Below are 21,066 nucleotides of genomic sequence, written 5' to 3' on the forward strand. Positions count from 1 at the left end.
TAAAATAAAATTAAATAAAAGATAATAGATGAAAATGATTTAAATTTTGGGCAGTCTGTTAATTACGGTAACATAAGAATCTGGCAAGAGTTCAGTATCTGTATGTGAATTTTACCTGTTCTTTTGTCTCTTAATATGTAGCATTTTGGAGACAAGTCATTTTTCAAAGATAGGTTCCCTGTCTAGGTCGCCTTACAATGTTAACACGGTCGTTCTGCTGTATGTTATCTAATGCTATACCTCCGTCCTCTAGTTGCGACGCTAGATAATAATGAGATCTACACATTTGTGAGTTAATTGGATTTGTTTTGAATTAAAATGTAACATTCACATCAAATTTGTTCTATAAAAAAGAAATATTTCATATAGATGCGATAACACGAATATATTTTTCTCATTATCAACTTCTGGGCTTTTCAACCTAGTGAAGGAAAAAAACGTCGACTTTACATGACTTCTTGCGGAATGATACAGTTCCTCGCGGCTTGAACATCACCAATTAATTTATCCGTTTAATTTTCATACCTTCATCTATTGTATGCGCTGAAGAAGGCTCAAAGAAAGAGCCGAAACGTTCGCTATTATTAATTATGTAATCGCTATCATCATCTATGTAATTTTATATTAAATATATTCAATCTAATAAGCATGCGCTTGATTAACTGCGCCCGGGCTCTCATAACCAACTCAATTTGAGATTTAACTATTTATTAAAACTTAGCAGAGCCGTAACGATTGTTTTTAATTTAATTCAATCTTGTCATTTTATTCTTTATTATAGATTTACATTCCTAAATTTAAATCTTAATTACTTTAAAGCTATTTTTATCGCACTGTTTAATATCTCGATTCGTTTTCAAAAAAGATTCGCAGAATTTAGAAATTAATGGGAACTAGAAAGTTTATAATTTTTTTTGATTGACTATTTCAGAATTATTCTACCCATTTTGTTAAGATCTAATTGCCTAAAATAAACAAAATAATCTTATCTTAAATCTGAGATCTCCGATCGAGGGTGCAGCATAGGGAATTCCCAGGAATGCATGAATGTCTCTTCCGAGTCTTATACGCATTGTTGCACCTATCAACGTGCCATTTCGCACTGTTGCTATTGATAGACTATAGACGATATATGCATTAAGTATAAAAAGATAAATGAAGCCTAATTGGATTAGTATGTTATCTCGGACTTTCCACATTTTTTTCGACACTCCTGAAGTATCTGAAGTTCAGCTTCCGATCGTCGAGAGATTTTATAAAGAACCTGTCAACAATATTGTTAAAAATATGTAATATATAAATTTTATATAAGTTTAATATATGATTTACAGTTATAAATTACAATATATTATATAAAACGCGATACATGCATAAAATAAATATTTCATTACAAAGATATGTGTAAATGAATATCAGTATTTGTAGACTGTAACAAGAAGAGATAAAGAGAGAAATGCCTGAATTAAATTTTCAAATAAATAATAAATTTATTATATCTATAATTATATCTAGAATCTATAATATAGATTTTTATCACATTAATTTTTGCAAATATTCCTGTTAAAATAACAATATAATAATTAAACTGTTATTATATTTTAATTAACTATAGTTATTTATATTATATATGTATATATGTATATATAATACAAAAATATATATACGTAATATCTGTTTGAATACATCTAAATAATATCTGTTTGAATACATCTAAATAATATCTGTTTGAATACATCTAAATATTTAAATAGAAATATTTAACAATTTACCTCTATATAATAAAAGTTACGGCTATATAGAACGAACGATTTGACTATCATTATCAAGAGAGATCATTAACAATAATGAGAAGAAAAAGATAATATTTATATTGAGTTTAATTTATGACCGACATAATTATAGAGAAAGTGAATTTATTCGTATGTCTATATTGCATCATCAAATGATCAATGATTTTCAGTATCTATACGATTCGATGAGCCGCGATTAAGCAAACCACAACACATGCTAGAGAAACTGGTTTTACAGGGAAAATGTAAAATAGATTCAAGATCATTGATACATAAGTGACGAGTTATGAAATAAAAAAGAATGTACTCTTAATTACTAGTATAATTAATTAAAAAATAATTAGTAGATGTATAATTCATGGAATTTATAGAGTAGAAAAATTTAAAATAATTAGTTAAAAAATTAATAATATTTATTGACACTCCATCAAGATCGGAAGTGCAAGAGGAGAATTATATGAGCTATGCGATAGTTCAATTATTCATACTCACGGGGGCGGATTCATCGCACAGTCATCGCAGTCACATCAAATGTACCTACATAAGTGGGCTACGATGCTCGACGTATCAATCTTGTACATAGATTACAGTTTAGCCCCGCAAGCTTCCTATCCACGCGCCCTTGAAGAAGTTGTGTATTCTTACGCATGGGCGTTGAAGCATGCAACATTACCCGGAAGTACAACGAAAAAAGTGATATTTGTCGGTAAGTGTTATCTTCGATATGCCTATATAATGTATATAATAGCAGATTTGATTATTCGATACGGTAAATACTTGGGAATTTTAATGATTTATTTTTTGACAGGTGATTCCGCAGGTGGTATCTTAAACTTGGAACCTTAAAATGCCTGCAGTTAAATATAAGGAAACCGGATGGTGTTTTTATGGCTAATTCACCGGTGATCATCGACTTTATTCCGTCGCTATCCCATGTGCTTTTCCTCACCGATCCGTTCTTATTGCTCGGAATTATAATACGAATCTTAAAGACTTACGTGGGGCCTGATAATGAAAAACTTACAAGGTAAAACTTCAGTTAAAATTATTATTATAATCTTTTTTCAATCAAAGTATTTTTTTATATGATGAAAATCGAAGTATGATGAAAAATGTTTTATTAAAAAAATATAACGAAGATCAATCGTTTCTATACTCTCTGATGTATCGCATATATATATTTTATTGTGAAAACGTTGTACAATTCACATAAATACAATTTATTCCGCAGGAAACATGAAAATGAAGAATGGACCAAATTCGATACAGAGTTTTCTGCGGAAATGAATAACAATGACAACGCGAGAAAATTAGTATCTCTTCCATCTGATTCGACATTAAATTCTGTCAATTTAAGAGAAGTCGATGGTATATATATACAAATCAATTACATACATATCCCTATAATAAATAAATAAATAAATAAATATATATATATATATATATATATAAGATTTGTTTATATCTACTTCGCTTTTAAGAAGATTTCCTAATGCAATAATTACTATAAAGATCCAAAAGTGCAAGTTCAGTCCCGAGAATATATTACAAATTTTTAAATATATACAGAATATTCAGCTTCGCTTTAGTTTTGTCTATTTCGCCTATAAGGAAAAAAATGCAGTGTCAACAGAAATGATAATATTTTAGGACAAAGTAACAATTCTCTGTTTGGATGGTTCCTCAATCGAAGAAACAACAGAAATGTTAGGCAGCTTGATACAAAGAATGCGAAAACTCCTTCGGAGGAATTTATATTTACAATACCGAAGGATCCGCTCATGAATGTTTATCTTGTATCAAACAATATGTTAGTCCATTTTCCGCCCATGAAGATAATGGTACGTGATTTTGACGATGCAAAATGTGATGCGTTCTGTTCGCTATTGAGATTGAATATTTCGGAACATCTCATACATATAATAAATTTGTTTTTAGACAACACAGTTTGATCCTTGTCTCAATGATTGCGTCATGTTTGCGAGAAAGCTTCGATCTCTCGGCAACAAAGTTACGCTGGATATATTGCCGGATCTGCCGCACGGATTTTTAAATTTAATAAATGTAAAACTCTTTTTGTGTGTCTCTCTTTATGTGAGTAAATCATCACACAGTACATCCACATTATTTCATTTTATTTTTGTCATTTTTAGGTTTCGAAAGAAGCAAATGGAGGGCGTGAAACTCTCTGCTAGAAGAATAAAAGAGTCGCTAGAGCTAAAACTGTGTAATATGAGAAAATATTTTCTATTAAGACATGTATATTAATATCATATATGTATATCATATAATTAATATCATTAATATCATTAATATCATATATATTAATATAAAATAAACGTTCTTTAATATCGCATTTATACAGCGAATATAATTATCTCTAGATGCAATCAAGTATTTACGATATCATTTTCAACGACTTAACTACTGATAATGTTTTATGGTTTACATATATTATATTAATTTATTTATATATTAAACAGGAAAAAGAGATTTTTTTAATGCTCACAAATAATATATGATTGCATTTATTAATATTAGCAAAAGATAGCTTAAATATATTTTTTATAAACAAATAATTTTATATATATTTTAACAATAATAGTGTAGTAGTAAGCATACCGTGAAAGATCGAAATACTTTGGAAGATACCTAATGTATCTTGATAAATTATCACGTTAAAATAAAATATTTTTGCATTCTTCTATCTTGTTTATTTATTAATATTTAATTTGTGACGCCGATTAATTGTTTTCGTCACTATAAGTCACGAATTGCACTCTTAAGGAAATATTATATATAGCATTAGACTTTGCAAATATTAATTTTATTTCATAAATTTTCTTGAATTTTCTCAAATGTTTGTAATTTTAAAATACTGCGAAGATTTTTGAAATTTTGAGATGTAATAAATGACAAAGTTATTTATGACCTGCAATATTCAGATTGAAAAACTCTCAATCTTCAAAGGTAGACAAAGGAGAAACCTAGACAAAAGAATGCCTGGAATGCAACCATAGTTTCACCACTACTTTTTTTTTTACCTGTTGCACGTCCCAGATCTGGCCGCAGGTACGTCGGAGATAAAAGTTGTATTATACTAAGAGTTTGGGGTAGTGTGAGAATGAAAATACCGTTAACCATAGCGAATTGACCACGCAGAGCAAAGCAATTTGTTGGCTGACTTATAGAGAAAATATAAGAAAATTGTAATATTGTGAAAATTAAACTTTAGGCGAAAATTTTCATCAAAATTATACAACACGCAACTAATGCTCATAAGTCAAATTAATATCTTGATCATAAATTGCAAATAATTAATACAAAATATTTTTAAACTATTTAAACGGATGGTTAGGTTTGTCGTAAGGTTTTGCTATTATGGATAAAACTATGAATATTTTTTTCTTTGCGTTATATCTCTATGCAAAAAAAAAACTTTAAAATAATGTTAAAAATACAATTTTTAATAAAACGCGTGTGCTTCTTTTGGAATTATATTTTTAAAACCTTTGATATCAAATTTTAAAAAATATTAAACCGCTCGATTTTAATTTTATTTATTGTACAAATATAACATATATCTATTTATAGTTTAATTATGACTTGGTGTGTTGCGGGTTCCAAAACTGATATAAAACCTATACAGCCTCTAGGCATTTTCTTGTCCATATATTAACAGCATGTCAAACTTTCAATTCTCAACATGAATGAACACGTTCCATTGTCATTTCTCATCCTGTGCATCATCGACAAATAAAAGACTAAAATAAGAAAAGGTTTCTTTTTTGTGTATATTTGAAGATTAATAAGTTTTCGGTCTGTATACTGAAAGTCATAACTTGTACCTTTGTCATTTTTTTTATATTTTGTATATAGTGCTATTTATCAAAATATTTTTACATATTGTGAAATTTTATTATTTTATATACTAAATATAGCATATATATGCCACGAATTACAGATATTTTAAAATATTTCCTTTGTCAACACATATATATATGAACTATTCTCAAAGTTTAATTACTATTTTAAATTTTTTCTTTTTTTTAAATCTATACTGTAGTCGATAGGATGTCGATAGGAGAGATATATATATTCGATTCAAACTCTTAACTTTTTTCTAATTCTCAGAAATCGTATAAACTCTTTATTATTGTTACTCTTGTAAGTTCTCAGAGAGAGAGACGCGCTCGACCGAGCGGTCGCCGTTTATAAACACTCGGTTAAAACGCTTATCCTTTCAAATGAAGCCAATCACGGCATGGCACGTTTCGTCAAAGGTATACAATAAAATCGAGGCAACGGACAGATAAGCATACACGAAAACACGACAATGACCCGACACGAAAATAATAACATAATACATATACTGGTGACTTATTCCACGGACATCCCGCTACGTCAGATACCGCCTACAGTTCGACCATTCTGACATTAGGCCGTCCCGGCCTAACATAGTCATCAATGACGCGAAGTACATCAAAACACTTATTTGTTGCATCTCAGACGAGCGCATGTCCGAGAAACTGACCATAATAATAATTTCACATATAAAGTAATAATTTATTGTCTTGGACCAATGACGCGCGCATCATACAAATAAAACGCCGAAATATATAACGCGCGGCGCGTTTGTCAGCCCGAAGGGCATCCGCCAATATTCGCGTTGTCTGGACGGCGTCACGAACGACGTGCACTCCATTGTCGCCGCGTACATCTTGTCATGGGGGGATCCATCCCCTAATTCAAAAATTGAAAAATATTTCTTATTTCGTCGATGAATAAAAGCCTTCCTGTCCGTAAATGACGTCTCACGCGGGCGCGAATACATCGGCCGCTCGCACCTCAACGGAACGCTCGCTACAAGGTCAGGCGCACCGTTTTCCGCCTGTGAGTCTCCGGGACAGCACGACTCGTACGTCTCACAAATTTCTTTCGCATCTTCTTCGTCATTATTGATCTGCCGCTCGTCATGCACGCTACTCGAATCGTCGACATTTTCGATCGTCATAATTTTGTTGACGGTACTCGTCTGCCCGACCGCTACTACCTTGATCGGTAAACATAATTCGGCCGGGACACTGCTGCTTTTAATTAGGCTGATTGGTGACCCTGAATCGATTACCGCGCCGTCCCTGCGATCGTAATTCGCGCGTCCGTCTATTGCCGAAATGCTTTATGTCTAGCATATATGGTTCCGGGAACGCGACGCCCCCCGACGCAACCGTCAAAATCTCCACCGACCCCTCCGACGGCCCCGTGCCCGTCGGGGACCTGCGCTTAGGACACCCCGCCGCTAAGTGCCCCGCCGCCCCGCAAATATAACACGCACGCTCCGTCGGCGGCCGCTCGCACCGCGCCGCGACGTGCCACGACTCTCCGCACCGATAGCATCTCGCACGCATCCGCTCTGTCGTTCCGCCAACTTCCGCTTCCTTCACCTCTGTGAAGTTGGCCGGGGGGCCAATTAAAAAAAATGGGGATTTTTTTTAATTGAAAAAAATAAGTAGAGTTCTGAATGCCCCCCGAAGAGTTCTAGAGTTCTCTATCGGTTTTAAATAGTTCTGTTGTTTAAAGTATCGAAAACACCATTTGAAAAATGGGGGGGGGGGCTAACTTCACGACGCCCCTCAATCTATGAAAAATTCAGTTTTTTTTAGAGTTCTGAGAAGATTTCAAGTTCTAGAGTTCTAGATAAGTTTCAAAGATAGTTCTGCTCAAAATACCGCAAAAATTAAATTTGAAAGTTTCGAATCAAAAAATAAAAAATAGCGAAAACTCGTTCAATTTTGGTTTTAGCGCTTCGAGTCTTAATAATTATCTTTAGAACTCGTGAGGGGCTATCCAGAACTCTCAATAGAACGTCGGATTTCCCAAAAAAAAATTTTTCTCGGGTCGAAAATTTCAGTTTCTCGGATCAAAAAATTTTTTTCGGAAATGTGACGTTTTCTTCAGAGTTCTGGGTAGCCCCTCACGAGTTCTAAACATAATTATTAAGACTCGAAGCGCTGAAACCAAAATTGAAAGAGTTCTCGCCGATTTTCGTCTCTCGGGTCGAATATTTCTAATTTCCACGGATCGAAAATCTTTTTTCGGAAATCTGACGTTTTGTTCAGAGTTCTGGGTAGCCCCTCACGAGTTCTAAACATAATTATTAAGACTCGAAGCGCTGAAACCAAAATTGAAAGAGTTCTCGCCGATTTTCGTCTCTCGGGTCGAATATTTCTAAGTTCCACGGATCGAAAATCTTTTTGTCAGGGGCTAGAAATATTCGACCCGAGAGACGAAAATCGGCGAGAACTCTTTCAATTTTGGTTTCAGCGCTTCGAGTCTTAATAATGTAGGTGAAATCGCGGGTTTCGGATAATACTTTTTTGCGGAAAATAAAATAAATAATCAGTTGATCTCTATTAAATACTGTTGTAATTATAGGTATAAATATACATGCGCGCGTACAGTTCTGGATAGCCCCTCACGAGTTCTAAAGATAATTATTAAGACTCGAAGCGCTAAAACCAAAATTGAACGAGTTTTCGCTATTTTTTATTTTTTGATTCGAAACTTTCAAATTTAATTTTTGCGGTATTTTGAGCAGAACTATTTTTGAAACTTATCTAGAACTCTAGAACTATTTGAAATCTTCTCAGAACTCTAAAAAAAACTGAATTTTTCATAGATTGAGGGGCGTCGTGAAGTTAGCCCCCCCATTTTTCAAATGGTGTTTTCGATACTTTAAACAACAGAACTATTTATAAAACCGATAGAGAACTCTAGAACTCTTCGGAGGGCATTCAGAACTCGACTTATTTTTTTCAATTTAAAAAAATGCGGGGCCAACTTCACAGAGGTAGAACAGACAGAACGAGCGTGAACGCTCGCGCGTCCACGCGCTCGTTTGCGGGGGTGTCCTCGTCGCCGAGAACAAAACAGTCGAGAGAGGATCTTGAGGAAAATTTATATACGCTTCACTCTCTCGGATGATTGCGCCAATTGCGTTGAACTTATTGTTAGACTTACGTAAAAAAAATCATTAATTTATATGTAAAGAGTATTTTTTGTATAATTTATCTTATCTTTTGCATTTATTTATATTTTTTTTCATATTATAAATTTTATTTTATAAATTATTTTATATTAAATTAAATTGGATCAAAGTTTTACATATTATAAACTATATTATACATATATTATAAATAATAATTTATAATATAACTTTATAATTTATAATATATAATTTACAATATAATTAATATAATTTATAATATAATCTATAATATAATCTATAATATAATTCATAATATAAAATATAATATATTTTATGTATAGCTCCATTTAATCTTAAAGGTCATATTGCCCACAGACATTTTAACGAAATTTATAACAAAATTTTAACATTCAAAATAATTAATAGACGACAAACAAATATTTAAGATTATTACGATATTAAAACGATATTATGTACAAAATATTATGACATATATTTGAAATTATTTATATCAAATATTATAAAGTAGTAAGAAATGATTTAAATGTATATAATTTTCGTCATTAAACAAAAAGATCCAAGAATATTTACTAAATATTCTTAAAAGTAATCATATTATTTTATTTGAGTATGTATATTGTTTAATACGATAAAAAATAGCAGAAAAATAATAAGTACATTTATTGATTGTCATTTTTTCATTATATTGTCGATACTTTAGAGATGATATATAAGAAGACATTTTATCTTACTCATTAATTTATTATATTTACTATGTGTGTGTGTGTATATTTTTCATTTCGCTTCTTTCACCATTTTTAACTCAAATGTACGATACGTTTCTCTCTCTCTGTTCGCGGTAATGTTAATCATAAATTTAATGTGACGCATTTGCTTTGTAATCCAGCATAAAGTAGTGTCAGCATAAAGTACATTAAATTAACATGCAATCTTTTATTTTAAATCCGAAACATCGCCAAATTATCTGTATACCATGCATAAGTTTATTTATAATAATGAATTGTTAATACTGACAATATTGATTACAATATGGATTACAATTCTATCTAATGGAATAATTATTTTATAAAGAAGTTATGTAGATATATATAAATATAAATAGAAAGTTTTAAAAAATATATATCAATATAATCAGCTGTACAACATTTTTAAAAAGTTAAATTAATATTATAATAATAACAATAAAATTTCTTAGCATTTTATCTTTGATTGTGCAACTATGTATTTTTTCAAATTTTAAACTTAATTATATAAAATAAAATTAATATTTATAATTAACTTTTCTAAAATTGTAATAATAAAATAATCTATATAAATATATCAACTGTTTTCAGAAAAAATATTACATTTTATTTAGCATGTAAATGCATTTTTTAAATAACTAGAATAACACAAGTGCGCAATACACGCGTGCCATTCTTCGGTTTTATGTTAAAAAGATGATATTTAAAACAAAATAATATAAAGTTTGTTTAAACTCGATTAATATTTTTTTACAGAAATTAGCTGATTAAAGCGTTAATTTGCTAATTAAATTTTAAAATAATAATGTTTAAAAATTAAAATAGTAATATATTGTAAATAATATGTTATAATATCTTATTTTTGATTAATATTTTTTGACAGAAATCAGCTGATAACTGTCAAAAATATTAATCGAGTTTAAAGTATCGTCAAGTATTTAAAGTGAGTTTCTCGCGAGTGCTTTACGTTGATACAGTTAGTACCGCCATTGTACCGCGAGGTGGCTTCTCGGCGAACAGTCTTTCCGTAGAAGAAAACAATCAAAGAAAGTATATAAGGCGATGAAACTATATATCTGACGTCTTGATTTAACATCAATGACTCAATAGCAATATTGGATACATATTTATTTTTAACGCACGTCGATACAAAATTTCTTTTCTCGTCAAAGTGAAAGTCATTCTCTAAACATTAAACCTGTTAAGGAATATTGGTTACACATTTATTTTCAACACACTTCGATACAAAATTTTTATTCTTGTCGAAGTAAAAATTATCCCTACAAAAACTTACCTTTAAAAAAAAGGTAAAAAAAGGCGCCTAGTATGGGCACGCCAGTAGTGAAAAATTACCCATTGCAAACCCATGTAGAATTGTAGTATAAAAAATTACCTATTGCAAACCCATGTAGAATCATATGAAAAATTATCCATTGCAAACCCATGTAGAATCGTACTACAAAAGTAATGATATAAAAAAAATTGCGCGCCAAGTAAAAGTAGAAACTTTTGTACCAGTAGAAAATTTAAGTTGCAAACCTATAGAGTCGTATAATGAACCAGTGAAAAATTCAAGTTGCAAACCCATGTAGAATAGTATAAAAATTAAAAAATTATTAAAATTAATACAAATAAAAAAAAATAAAAAATTTTAATTAAAAAAACTAGGCACTGCTAAATTTCAAAATTAACTTTAGCATATTGTTTAATATAGCAGTGCCTAGTTTTTTTAATTAAAATTTTTTTATTTTTTTTTATTTGTATTAATTTTAATAATTTTTTAATTTTTATACTATTCTACATGGGTTTGCAACTTGAATTTTTCACTGGTTCATTATACGACTCTATAGGTTTGCAACTTAAATTTTCCACTGGTACAAAAGTTTCTACTTTTACTTGGCGCGCAATTTTTTTTATATCATTACTTTTGTAGTACGATTCTACATGGGTTTGCAATGGATAATTTTTCATATGATTCTACATGGGTTTGCAATAGGTAATTTTTTATACTACAATTCTACATGGGTTTGCAATGGGTAATTTTTCACTACTGGCGTGCCCATACTAGGCGCCTTCTTTTACCTTTTTTTTAAAGGTAAGTTTTTATAGGGATATCATTCATTTTTGTATATGATTTAGATTTACTAGGGTTGCTCAAATAATGCCATTTTTTTCAGAAACTATTTATTAAACAGGTTTGAAATGTTTTTAAACATACATGGATATTTCTTCTTTTTAAATATATATTATTTTTTAATATAATCTCAATCAACTTCTATAACCTTATACCAGCACGATACAAGTATATGTATGCCTTTACTGTATCAACTCTTGTTTTTTCTACGTAACCATGTCATCACAGCTTCAATCATCCCCTCATCATCTTCCCAATCTTGTTTCGCAGAGATCTTTAAATTATATGTTTAACACAGTTTAGCGATAGCTTCCAATATTTAACTTTTTGAACCACTTAATTAAATGCACTTCGCGAAATACGGTTTGGAAGATGAAGAGGGCGTGATTCAAATGTGAAAACGTGGTTACGTGGAAAGGACAAAAGTTGGTACAGTAAAGGCAAGTAAATACATATGATGTATCGTACTGGCATAAAGAAATAGAAGTTGATTGAGATTACCATGTATATTGTGTATAAATTGTTGAATAAATATTCTAAAAAAATAATGTAGGGCATTACTTTTTGAGCAACTCTAGTACTATTTCAAAAGATTACAATGTCATTCTGTACCTGTAATGTAAAACATATTTAAATCATTAGAGTACATACATATATACAAAATATACTGTTTCTTTATTTTATATTAACAATTATATACTTATGAAAGAAATAGTAGGATGGCAGCGTAACAAGAAAGTAATTATTATGAAAGAAATACAGTCTCAATACATCTCACATATAAGTAGTATTTTGCATATCACATGTATGTAGTATATTGCATATCACATCCCACAAAACAATTTGATATACAATGTATATACATTTCATATACATTTATTTATATTGTATATACATAATATATACACATGTATTACAGCGTACATCCAATGTATATGAAATGTAAATGCAATAGTACCCCCAGCGCATGTACATGGAATGTCATAAAAATATACATATGTACATGAAAAAACACATTCTATGTATATACTTCATGCATGTACATTTAATTTTTATGCACGTACATAGGATATACATAATACGTGCATAGCATGTACGAGGGCGGTCCGATAAGTACTTAGCCTCACCGCCCGATGGTGCCAGTATCACAAGAGAGATTTACTATCGTGTAGTACATTCTCGTAGACGGCTACTGTCAAAATTTCAACCGAATCGGACTCGTAGTTTTGTTTTGACCGCGTGTGGGAGCGAGCGTGTCCACGGATTTTAGAAAAATGGAAAAAGAGCAATATCGGTCGGTGATTCGATTCTTGTTTTTGGAAGGGAAATCGCGCAGCGAAATCAAAGAGCGCTTGGATAAGCGCTCTTTGATTTCGCTGCGCGATTTCCCTTCCAAAAACAAGAATCGAATCACCGACCGATATTGCTCTTTTTCCATTTTTCTAAAATCCGTGGACACGCTCGCTCCCACACGCGGTCAAAACAAAACTACGAGTCCGATTCGGTTGAAATTTTGACAGTAGCCGTCTACGAGAATGTACTACACGATAGTAAATCTCTCTTGTGATACTGGCACCATCGGGCGGTGAGGCTAAGTACTTATCGGACCACCCTCGTACATAATATGTACATAAGATATACATAATACATGCATAGGATGTACATAGGATATACATAATACGTACATAGCATATACATAATATGTATATAAGATGTACATGGCACATGCATAGGATGTACACAGGATATACATAATATGTACATATCATGTACATAATATGTATATAAGATGTACATGACACATGTACAGAATGTACATAGGCTGTACATAATACGTGCATAGCATATGTACATAATATGTACATAAGATGTACATGACACATGCATAAGATGAAAATAATACGTGCATATCATGTATATAGAATGTATACATAATATATACATAGAATGTGCGTAAGACATGCATAGGATGTATATACATATTATGTACATGCCACGCACGTATTATATGTGCATGTAGCACATACGTAACATATCCAAAATGTTCCATTTTAAATGATTTACTTGAATATTTCTTAGGGACAGCATTTTAGGGGAAAATATTTCAAAAGTTGTAGAGTTTAGAAGGAAATACTTAATGGTGACTTAAATTTTGAATTACGTTCATTTACCAAGATCATATATATAGAGATCAATTTCTTTTTAGGAAACTCCTACAATTTTTTTATATAAATCGATTCTTTGTTACATTTTATGTAAGAAATTATTAAAAAATTGACCAAATGTCAAACTATAAAACATAAAATATCTTATAAATACGCTTGTAATTTTTTACACAGAATATAACAAAGAATCGATTAATATAAAATATAATTGACAGTTTCTTTTAAAAACAAAATTGACCTGTAAATGACTTTAGTAAATGACCGTAATTAAAAATTTAGATCACTATTAAGCACTTCCCTCTAAACTCTATAACTTTTGTCTGAAATATTTTCCCCTAAAATACTCCCTAAGAAATATTCAAGTGGATCATTTAAAATGAAGACATTCTGGACATGTCACATACGTGCTACGCACATATTATGTACACACGCCATACGAGTATTATATACATTCTATGCATGTATTATGCACATCTTCTATACATATAATGTACACGCCATGCACGTACGTATTATATACAAACTAAATGTTTATTTCAACAAAGTTATATAAAAGATTATTGCAAGAGAATAAATAACACAAAAGTTAAACTTAGAAGTAATAAAAAAATTGTATTTATTGCACGTATATGAAATGAGCATAAGATGCATATTAGTTAGTCATAAGGTACATATGTATTTTTATAACAAAACTGTAATTTTAAAACTAAAGCGCAAGATATGGCAACTTCTATACACTTTTTTTAAATAATATTAACACATATGTATGAAAATAAAATACTTGAATAACGCAAAAGTGTAATTAAGATTACTACAATATATGAATATATTACTACAACATATGTATGTTAGAAATTATTAATAAAAAATCTAATAATACAGGAATAATATAGGAATATATTAATATTTTTTATCAGAACCGTAAATATTAGTAAATTAAAACAAAATTCATTGTGTGTAAATATAATACGTACAGTGAACGTACGCGAAGAAACAAAGAATTATTAAAAATAATAGAAACTTTTGTACTATTTTTACTCTCTATTCTATACCATAGCTGCCATCATATGAGTAGTGTGTTTTAAATATTTTAAGACTACTCTCCGTTACTGATCTGCGGGTTCTCATTAACGTCTTGAGTAGTTGCAGGTTTATTTTTGTTATTATTAAAACGATCTTTGCTCCTTACAAGCCATGCTTTTATAAAACTTATAATTTCTGCATTTGTGCAATCATTAGTATTCTTATTGAGTCGTACGGCAGCTGCAAAAGATTATCACAAATTATATTAAAGTAAAAAGTTTTGCAAAATTTTAATTGTATGATTATTATTATAATTGTATTATTATAACTTAATGGTTTTTAATTTACAGAAAATAGTAGATGCTACAGCTAAATCCTTGAAGATTTTCTTTTTCTTTGCTCCTTCCCAAGAGTAAATCATACCAACTTCGTTAGTAAATACATGATACATAATTCTCCGTACAATCTCTTTAACGTTACTACCTCCAATACGACTTAAATGTTGCGACTGCCATTATAAAAAGATTATTTAATTTCTTTAATTGAAAAATTGTAAAATAAAGACTTAAATATTGAATAATTTTTTATATTAATTTAATTATTTAAATTGAAACATTTTTATAATCAAATATATCGTACTTAAAAATTCTTACCAATAGTTTCTTATGTTCAGAGTCTATCAACCAGTTTTCTAATAGAGCTAAAGAATTCTCATTTACCGGAAATGATCGTGTGATATCTAGAATTTCTTCATGCGAAGTTAAGTCTTGCGATTCATTTCTTTTACTTTTTAATAAAAGACTCATACTTTCAACAATATCGTCCATTTTTAAACTTAGAATGTGTAATTCTCTTAGAATTCGTTTTTGATATTCTGAAATAAAAACATCGATTATAAATTATATAGCAACACTTCCTTCAAAAATAATATAATTTATTTACGCATAGTATAGAAAAAATAACACATATTACAAAATACTCAATATACAAATATTGCAGAAAATGATTGTTTTGTGAAACTATTAATAGAACATTTTGACAGACCACTGATAAATAATTGTACATCTCCGGCCATGTCAAAATTGTGACGTCAGAGGCGAGAAAACAAAAATTCTTAGATGCCATTTTTAAATGAAAAGATATATTTTGATAAAACAACATTTCACACCTGACTTTAGCATACTCTTAAGATACCTCGAAAATTATCTTTTTCCCTTTATAATCAGTCAACAGCTGTAAAAAATAGCTATATAAAGTCCTAGTCCGTTCAGTCTTGCACATGCACAGCTATTCCATATTACAAAGTCTGATATTACGATCATTTTACAGTTGTTGATTGGCTATCAAGAGAAAAGCATAGTTTTCGAGGTATTTTAAAAGTACGTTAAAGCCATCTGAAGTGGTATTGTATCAAAATATTTATTTATCCAAAAATGACATCTATGAATTCTCAACGTGACACTTCTTGCTTCTGACGTTACGATTCAACATGGTCACAGCGAGTACCCAAAAGCCTTAATAGGATATCGATACAACAAGATCATTTTTAAACCATATTTATCATCTTTACTTAATATTTAATATATAAAAAAAGAGAAAAACTTGTTTAAAATATGGAATATCAAATTTATCAAAAGAAAATTAGTGGTACTACAAAAAAAATTAATCTTATTTTCATTATTACATGTACAAATTTAATCTTACCATTATTCTGTTGAAGAGTCGAAGTAGGCTGCTGTGATACTGCAGATAGATTTTCAGACTTATTAGACGTAGTAACAGAGGTAGAAGCTTTCAACTGATCATTTTTGTCAGTGACATTAATCCCTTCAAAAAATAATGATTGAACGTTACTCTTTTTACATATCATTGGATATTTCTTTGAGACTTTTTAACTTTTGAGACAGAAAAACAAAGTATACTAATAAAATGTATGAAAAAATATTGTATATTTTTAAAGAAATCATCTTTGTACATCTTTATTTCATTATTTCTGATGAATAGATTAAATATTTTTTTTCTGTACTATATGCACAAACAGAATATTAAAAAGCATTGATATAAAAAATAATTACAAATATAAAAATAGAACAAAAGCCACAGCAAAGTGTTCGCGCAAAATGTTACTTCATTACTTGGTTAAACGCGTTTCTGTTTGATAGTAGACCTTCTTCAGCAACATACTAATTATAACAAAATTCTGCCGTAATTATATAAATAATATCGATTGAGTCTATCGTTTTGACAAAAACATTTGACTGTGTTATCAATAGGCGACAGAATGATATAGTATTAATAAAATTAATGATTAATTTGACATACATTATGGCGACAATTATGTTTATAATTACGGCGTAGAATTTATTATAATTTTTATGTTACTGAAGGTCTGATATCGGACAGAAACGTTTACCAAAAAGTTTTATATAATTTAAATAATTCACATTAAAACGTTTTTATAATCAATTTATAATCAAATATACTTTACCAATCATTACTTATGTTCAGAATCTAACAAGTCTTCTAGAGTTAAAGAATTCTCATTTACTGGAAATGTGATATCTAAAACATCTTCATGCAATGATAAGTTCTGCCACTCATTACTTTTACTTCTTAATAAAAGATTCATAGTTTTACTGATATCATCAATTTGTAGATTGTGTAATTCTTAAAGTAAGAAAGTAAGAAAGTACAATTTTGCACGAACACCTTGCTGAAGCTCTTGCCCTATTTTTGTATTTTTCATTATTTAATTTTTGAGTTTTTTTATTTTTATTATACAAAAAATTATTAATGAAATATTAAAATAGAATTCTTGTCTTACAAATATATGTATAATATTGTATGATTGTTGCTTATATTACTTACCACTTAATTGAGTTTTTTCTATTGGAGTTGGAACAGGATATATAACATTATCCGAGGATACTTCGGTTTCAGAGGATAATTCATATTCATTTTCAGATTCTTTATGATGGCTTTTTTTCGTGCTCCTTCTACGTCTATATTTCCTTTTCAATTCTTCGTTATTAGAGGAGAGATTATTTGTGTTTTTAGCTTTATTGGCTTTTTTTTGTGCTATTTTATAATTGTCTATAAAAAACAAAATTAAAAACAATAAAAAATCGATCCATAAAAATTTCGTAAAATGTTAATACATTTAGTGTATTATACTAAATGTATTAACATTTTACGTATAAACATTTTAGGAGTATTTTATTATATAAAGTATTCTGTGAGAATGTGTCAAAGTGTATTTTACCATAGCTGCCTAAAAGGTTTGCTTCATAGAGTGCCCAGTCGGCTCCAGGAGATTGCTTTTTTTTTATAAAGTCTACTATAATATGTTTTGCAGTGCCTTCAGGTGGCCAATAGCATTGTGAATTTTTTTTCATGTACCATATGTCAGGTACAGCTTCAACTGTGTCCTCATCATCAAATTTTACAACGTACCAGGTCATCTTGGATATTTTATAACTAAACTAATTATTTTATATTATGTACATTCAAATATGTTTATAAATTTAGCAATCTAATATTAATTTTTGCAATTTTTTATAATTAAACATTACAACTCTAATAAATTTTAATTATTAATATCAATAATAATAGCAATGTACTTATATTTATGGTTAAAAATAATAAATTATAAAATTATAAAATTATGCATGTAATAAAGGAAATAAGATTAATTTTTTTTTGTATGGTAGTACTACTAATTTTCTTTTTATAAATTCGATATTCCACATTTCAAGTATGTTTTTATCTTTTTTTATATATTGAATATTAAGCAAAGATGATGAATATGGTTTAGAATAAAAATGTTCTTGCTTGCTATATCGATAACCTATTAAGCATACAGAATTTTTATACGAAGCAAAGTTTTTAATTTCGATAATAACGTTGGTTTTTAACTCTACGAATCTATCGGCTATTTTTAAAATATTTAAACAATAATTATCTATCTGTGCTTTTCTGTATTGCGGAGATGTACAATTATTTATCAGTGGTCCGTCAAAATGTTCCATTAATAGTTTCGCAGAAGAATCATTTTCTGTGATATTTGTACATTGAGTAATATTATATTCTTCAGTTGTACGATGAATAATTTGTTGCAGAGGTTGAGCAGATTTGCGAATCTTTTTTTTTAATTGCTGCATATAATTCTCGAAAGGAAATGCGCTGAAGTTGTCAAGTGCACCATACAGTTTTACACAATCACTTAAATGTAAAAGATTATGTATGTTATGCGATACAAAATCTGGACCATTAATTTTTATGGATTGACAAATAAAATGTTCCATCAAATTATGAGCATATATTACATAGTTTTCAAGTTTTGAATAATATTCACTTATCATTAAAGAACTTGCAAGACTTAATGTAATGAAGTGATTATAGATTTTGGATGATAATATCTCTTTCAAAACTATAGTACCAGCGTATAATAAAAAAAACCTAAATTCTGTAGCCTTATATCTTTTACACTCATTTATAAAACGCGTCTTTCTAGAAAATTCATGAGGAATATATCGTTTTAATTTTAAAAGGTTTTCACTAATTTTATTAACATCACGAGCTCGTAATTTATAAGGTGGTTTACCATGAATCCACCTATACCGTTTGTGACAAAGAAGTCTTTTCATAGCTCCTAACAAAAGACAATGCCTATAGTCAATTGGTACGTTATCTATCATATTAAAGTTTGGTATATTTAACAGCAAGCTTCTACCAGTATGATGCTCTGATTGAACAGCAGTTCTAAAAGAAGTATCGGTTCTTTTGGAAAAATTTCTAGTCTCAATAAAGCATAATACATTATGATACATTTCTCCTTCTTGATCACATTTCGTACATGAGAAATGGCCTGTGTGATGCTTAATAGATAAGGCAAATGATTTTGCGGGTGAATCGCAAATTAACATTAAAACTCGAAAATTATATTTACAAGAATTGATTGATATACCGTTAGCTGATAGATAAATACATTCATTAACAAAGTCTCTAAAATAATCATCAACAGATTTTGGCTTTTCTGTGCCATGATATAAGGCGACCAAAAACACTTGTTTCATAAGAACTTTTATTGATTTGATAGAACATAAAATAGGCCAAAACGAGCTATTAGTACTTTTGCTCAAAGGCAAACCGTCAATGTTGACAGCTAATAAAAACTCTTTATTTGCTGATATGCTGATCTTGTGATTTTTACAAAATAAGTTTAAAGTTTTCTCAATACCAAAATAATAATATGTTCCATTACCTAGAGATGTTACAGCTACATTTCTAGGTGTTTTTAAAAGTGTTCTTGGATCTTTTGGTAGATCATCACAACCAGGTATTTCCCGTATAATAGAAAGTAGATTTCTCAACGCTGACAATGTAATATTTTCCTTTATAGCCCATTTGGCTAGTTTCTCAGATAGCGGTATATCAATTCTTTCCTGTCTAACATCATGTAATAATTTTTCAGTATTATCCACGTTATGAAGTAACTCATTGCTCATTGTTGAATTGATGTTTGTGCAATTATCATTAATGTGACATGAATTCTTGTACATTATATTATCGTTAACATTATTATCAATGTTGCAATCATCATTGGTATTAATGCCATAAGAATCATAAAATAAGAATGAATTATTATTGATTATAGCTAGAGATTGATTTATTTTATTTCTAAGTTTTTTTTTAAACTTTATCTTCTTTCTTATTTCAAGCTCGTACATAGCCATGGTCGAAACAAGGTTAGAATATAACTACAAATTGTATAAATTAATGAAATTAAGCAATTATGTGTATACTATGTATATAATACTTACTTTAGAAAAGAATAGCTGGTAAATTACTGTATACTTTGATACAACACAAAATTTTGTCGAAATAACGTATTAATATCGGAACACAATGCACAATGGAATTTGATGCACGAAGATACAGACGTGATGCCGTTCCCAGGTCTCGCACGTTGGTCTGGCGCGCATGCGCTTGATGGTCTTGCAGAGTTCCAGCGTAGCGTAGCGAACAGAGCTTACTAATGAAGAGGCCATAGCGTGCAAGCGCGCGCGAAGAAGATCGACAGAGAAAGATATATTTTCTATCTCAACTATGGCCGTACAGGTCAAAAAGGTTATTTTGGAAGCAGGGTAATAACCTTAATTAAGCATCACACAGGCCATTTTGCATGTGTGAAATATATGAT

General features: G+C 29.8%; 2 protein-coding genes across 5 annotated transcripts; one reads left to right on the plus strand and one right to left on the minus strand.

Annotated features, from left to right (window-relative positions):
* Positions 1–2,345: 2,345 nt before the first annotated feature.
* Positions 2,346–4,003, plus strand: LOC145947155 (hormone-sensitive lipase-like). Its single transcript, XM_083056940.1, has 6 exons — positions 2,346–2,527; positions 2,611–2,817; positions 3,022–3,158; positions 3,441–3,631; positions 3,729–3,854; positions 3,944–4,003. The coding sequence occupies exons 1-6, from the start codon at positions 2,346–2,348 to the stop codon at positions 3,983–3,985; spliced, it is 885 nt and encodes a 294-aa protein (XP_082913066.1). The 3' UTR covers positions 3,986–4,003.
* Positions 4,004–14,427: 10,424 nt separating this feature from the next.
* On the minus strand, positions 14,428–20,823 carry LOC145947165 (uncharacterized). 4 transcript variants are annotated; one of them, XM_083056949.1, is made up of 7 exons: positions 20,687–20,823; positions 18,127–18,346; positions 17,733–17,957; positions 16,569–16,691; positions 15,518–15,738; positions 15,213–15,372; positions 14,428–15,104 (listed from the first exon to the last, which is right to left on the minus strand). In XM_083056949.1, the coding sequence occupies exons 2-7, from the start codon at positions 18,323–18,325 to the stop codon at positions 14,938–14,940; spliced, it is 1,095 nt and encodes a 364-aa protein (XP_082913075.1). In that variant the 5' UTR covers positions 18,326–18,346; positions 20,687–20,823; the 3' UTR covers positions 14,428–14,937. The 4 variants fall into 4 exon arrangements, with proteins under 4 accessions (XP_082913075.1, XP_082913078.1, XP_082913077.1 ...); XM_083056952.1 differs by having other exon boundaries at positions 18,127–18,325; positions 20,687–20,816; XM_083056951.1 differs by having other exon boundaries at positions 18,127–18,341; positions 20,687–20,816.
* Between the last annotated feature and the right edge of the window lie 243 nt (positions 20,824–21,066).

Source organism: Prenolepis imparis, unplaced genomic scaffold, assembly GCF_030444845.1.
Source record: "Prenolepis imparis isolate NDT839.2.m4 unplaced genomic scaffold, iyPreImpa1.0 SCAF_49, whole genome shotgun sequence".
Taxonomy (NCBI): Eukaryota; Metazoa; Arthropoda; class Insecta; order Hymenoptera; family Formicidae; genus Prenolepis; species Prenolepis imparis.

What these genes read in the sequence shown, in the direction of transcription:
- LOC145947155 (XM_083056940.1), top strand. Translation starts at nt 2,346, where the DNA reads ATGCTCGACGTATCAATCTTGTACATAGATTACAGTTTAGCCCCGCAA. An exon ending in CTTCGATATGCCTATATAAT is followed by an intron (nt 2,528 to 2,610) that starts GTATATAATAGC and finishes GTGATTCCGCAG; the next exon opens with GTGGTATCTTAAACTTGGAA. An exon ending in TTCCGCCCATGAAGATAATG is followed by an intron (nt 3,632 to 3,728) that starts GTACGTGATTTT and finishes ATTTGTTTTTAG; the next exon opens with ACAACACAGTTTGATCCTTG.
- LOC145947165 (XM_083056949.1), bottom strand. Translation starts at nt 18,325, where the DNA reads ATGACCTGGTACGTTGTAAAATTTGATGATGAGGACACAGTTGAAGCT. An exon ending in GACTCTTCAACAGAATAATG is followed by an intron (nt 15,739 to 16,568) that starts GTAAGATTAAAT and finishes TTTTTATTTCAG; the next exon opens with AATATCAAAAACGAATTCTA. An exon ending in CTGAACATAAGAAACTATTG is followed by an intron (nt 15,373 to 15,517) that starts GTAAGAATTTTT and finishes TTATAATGGCAG; the next exon opens with TCGCAACATTTAAGTCGTAT.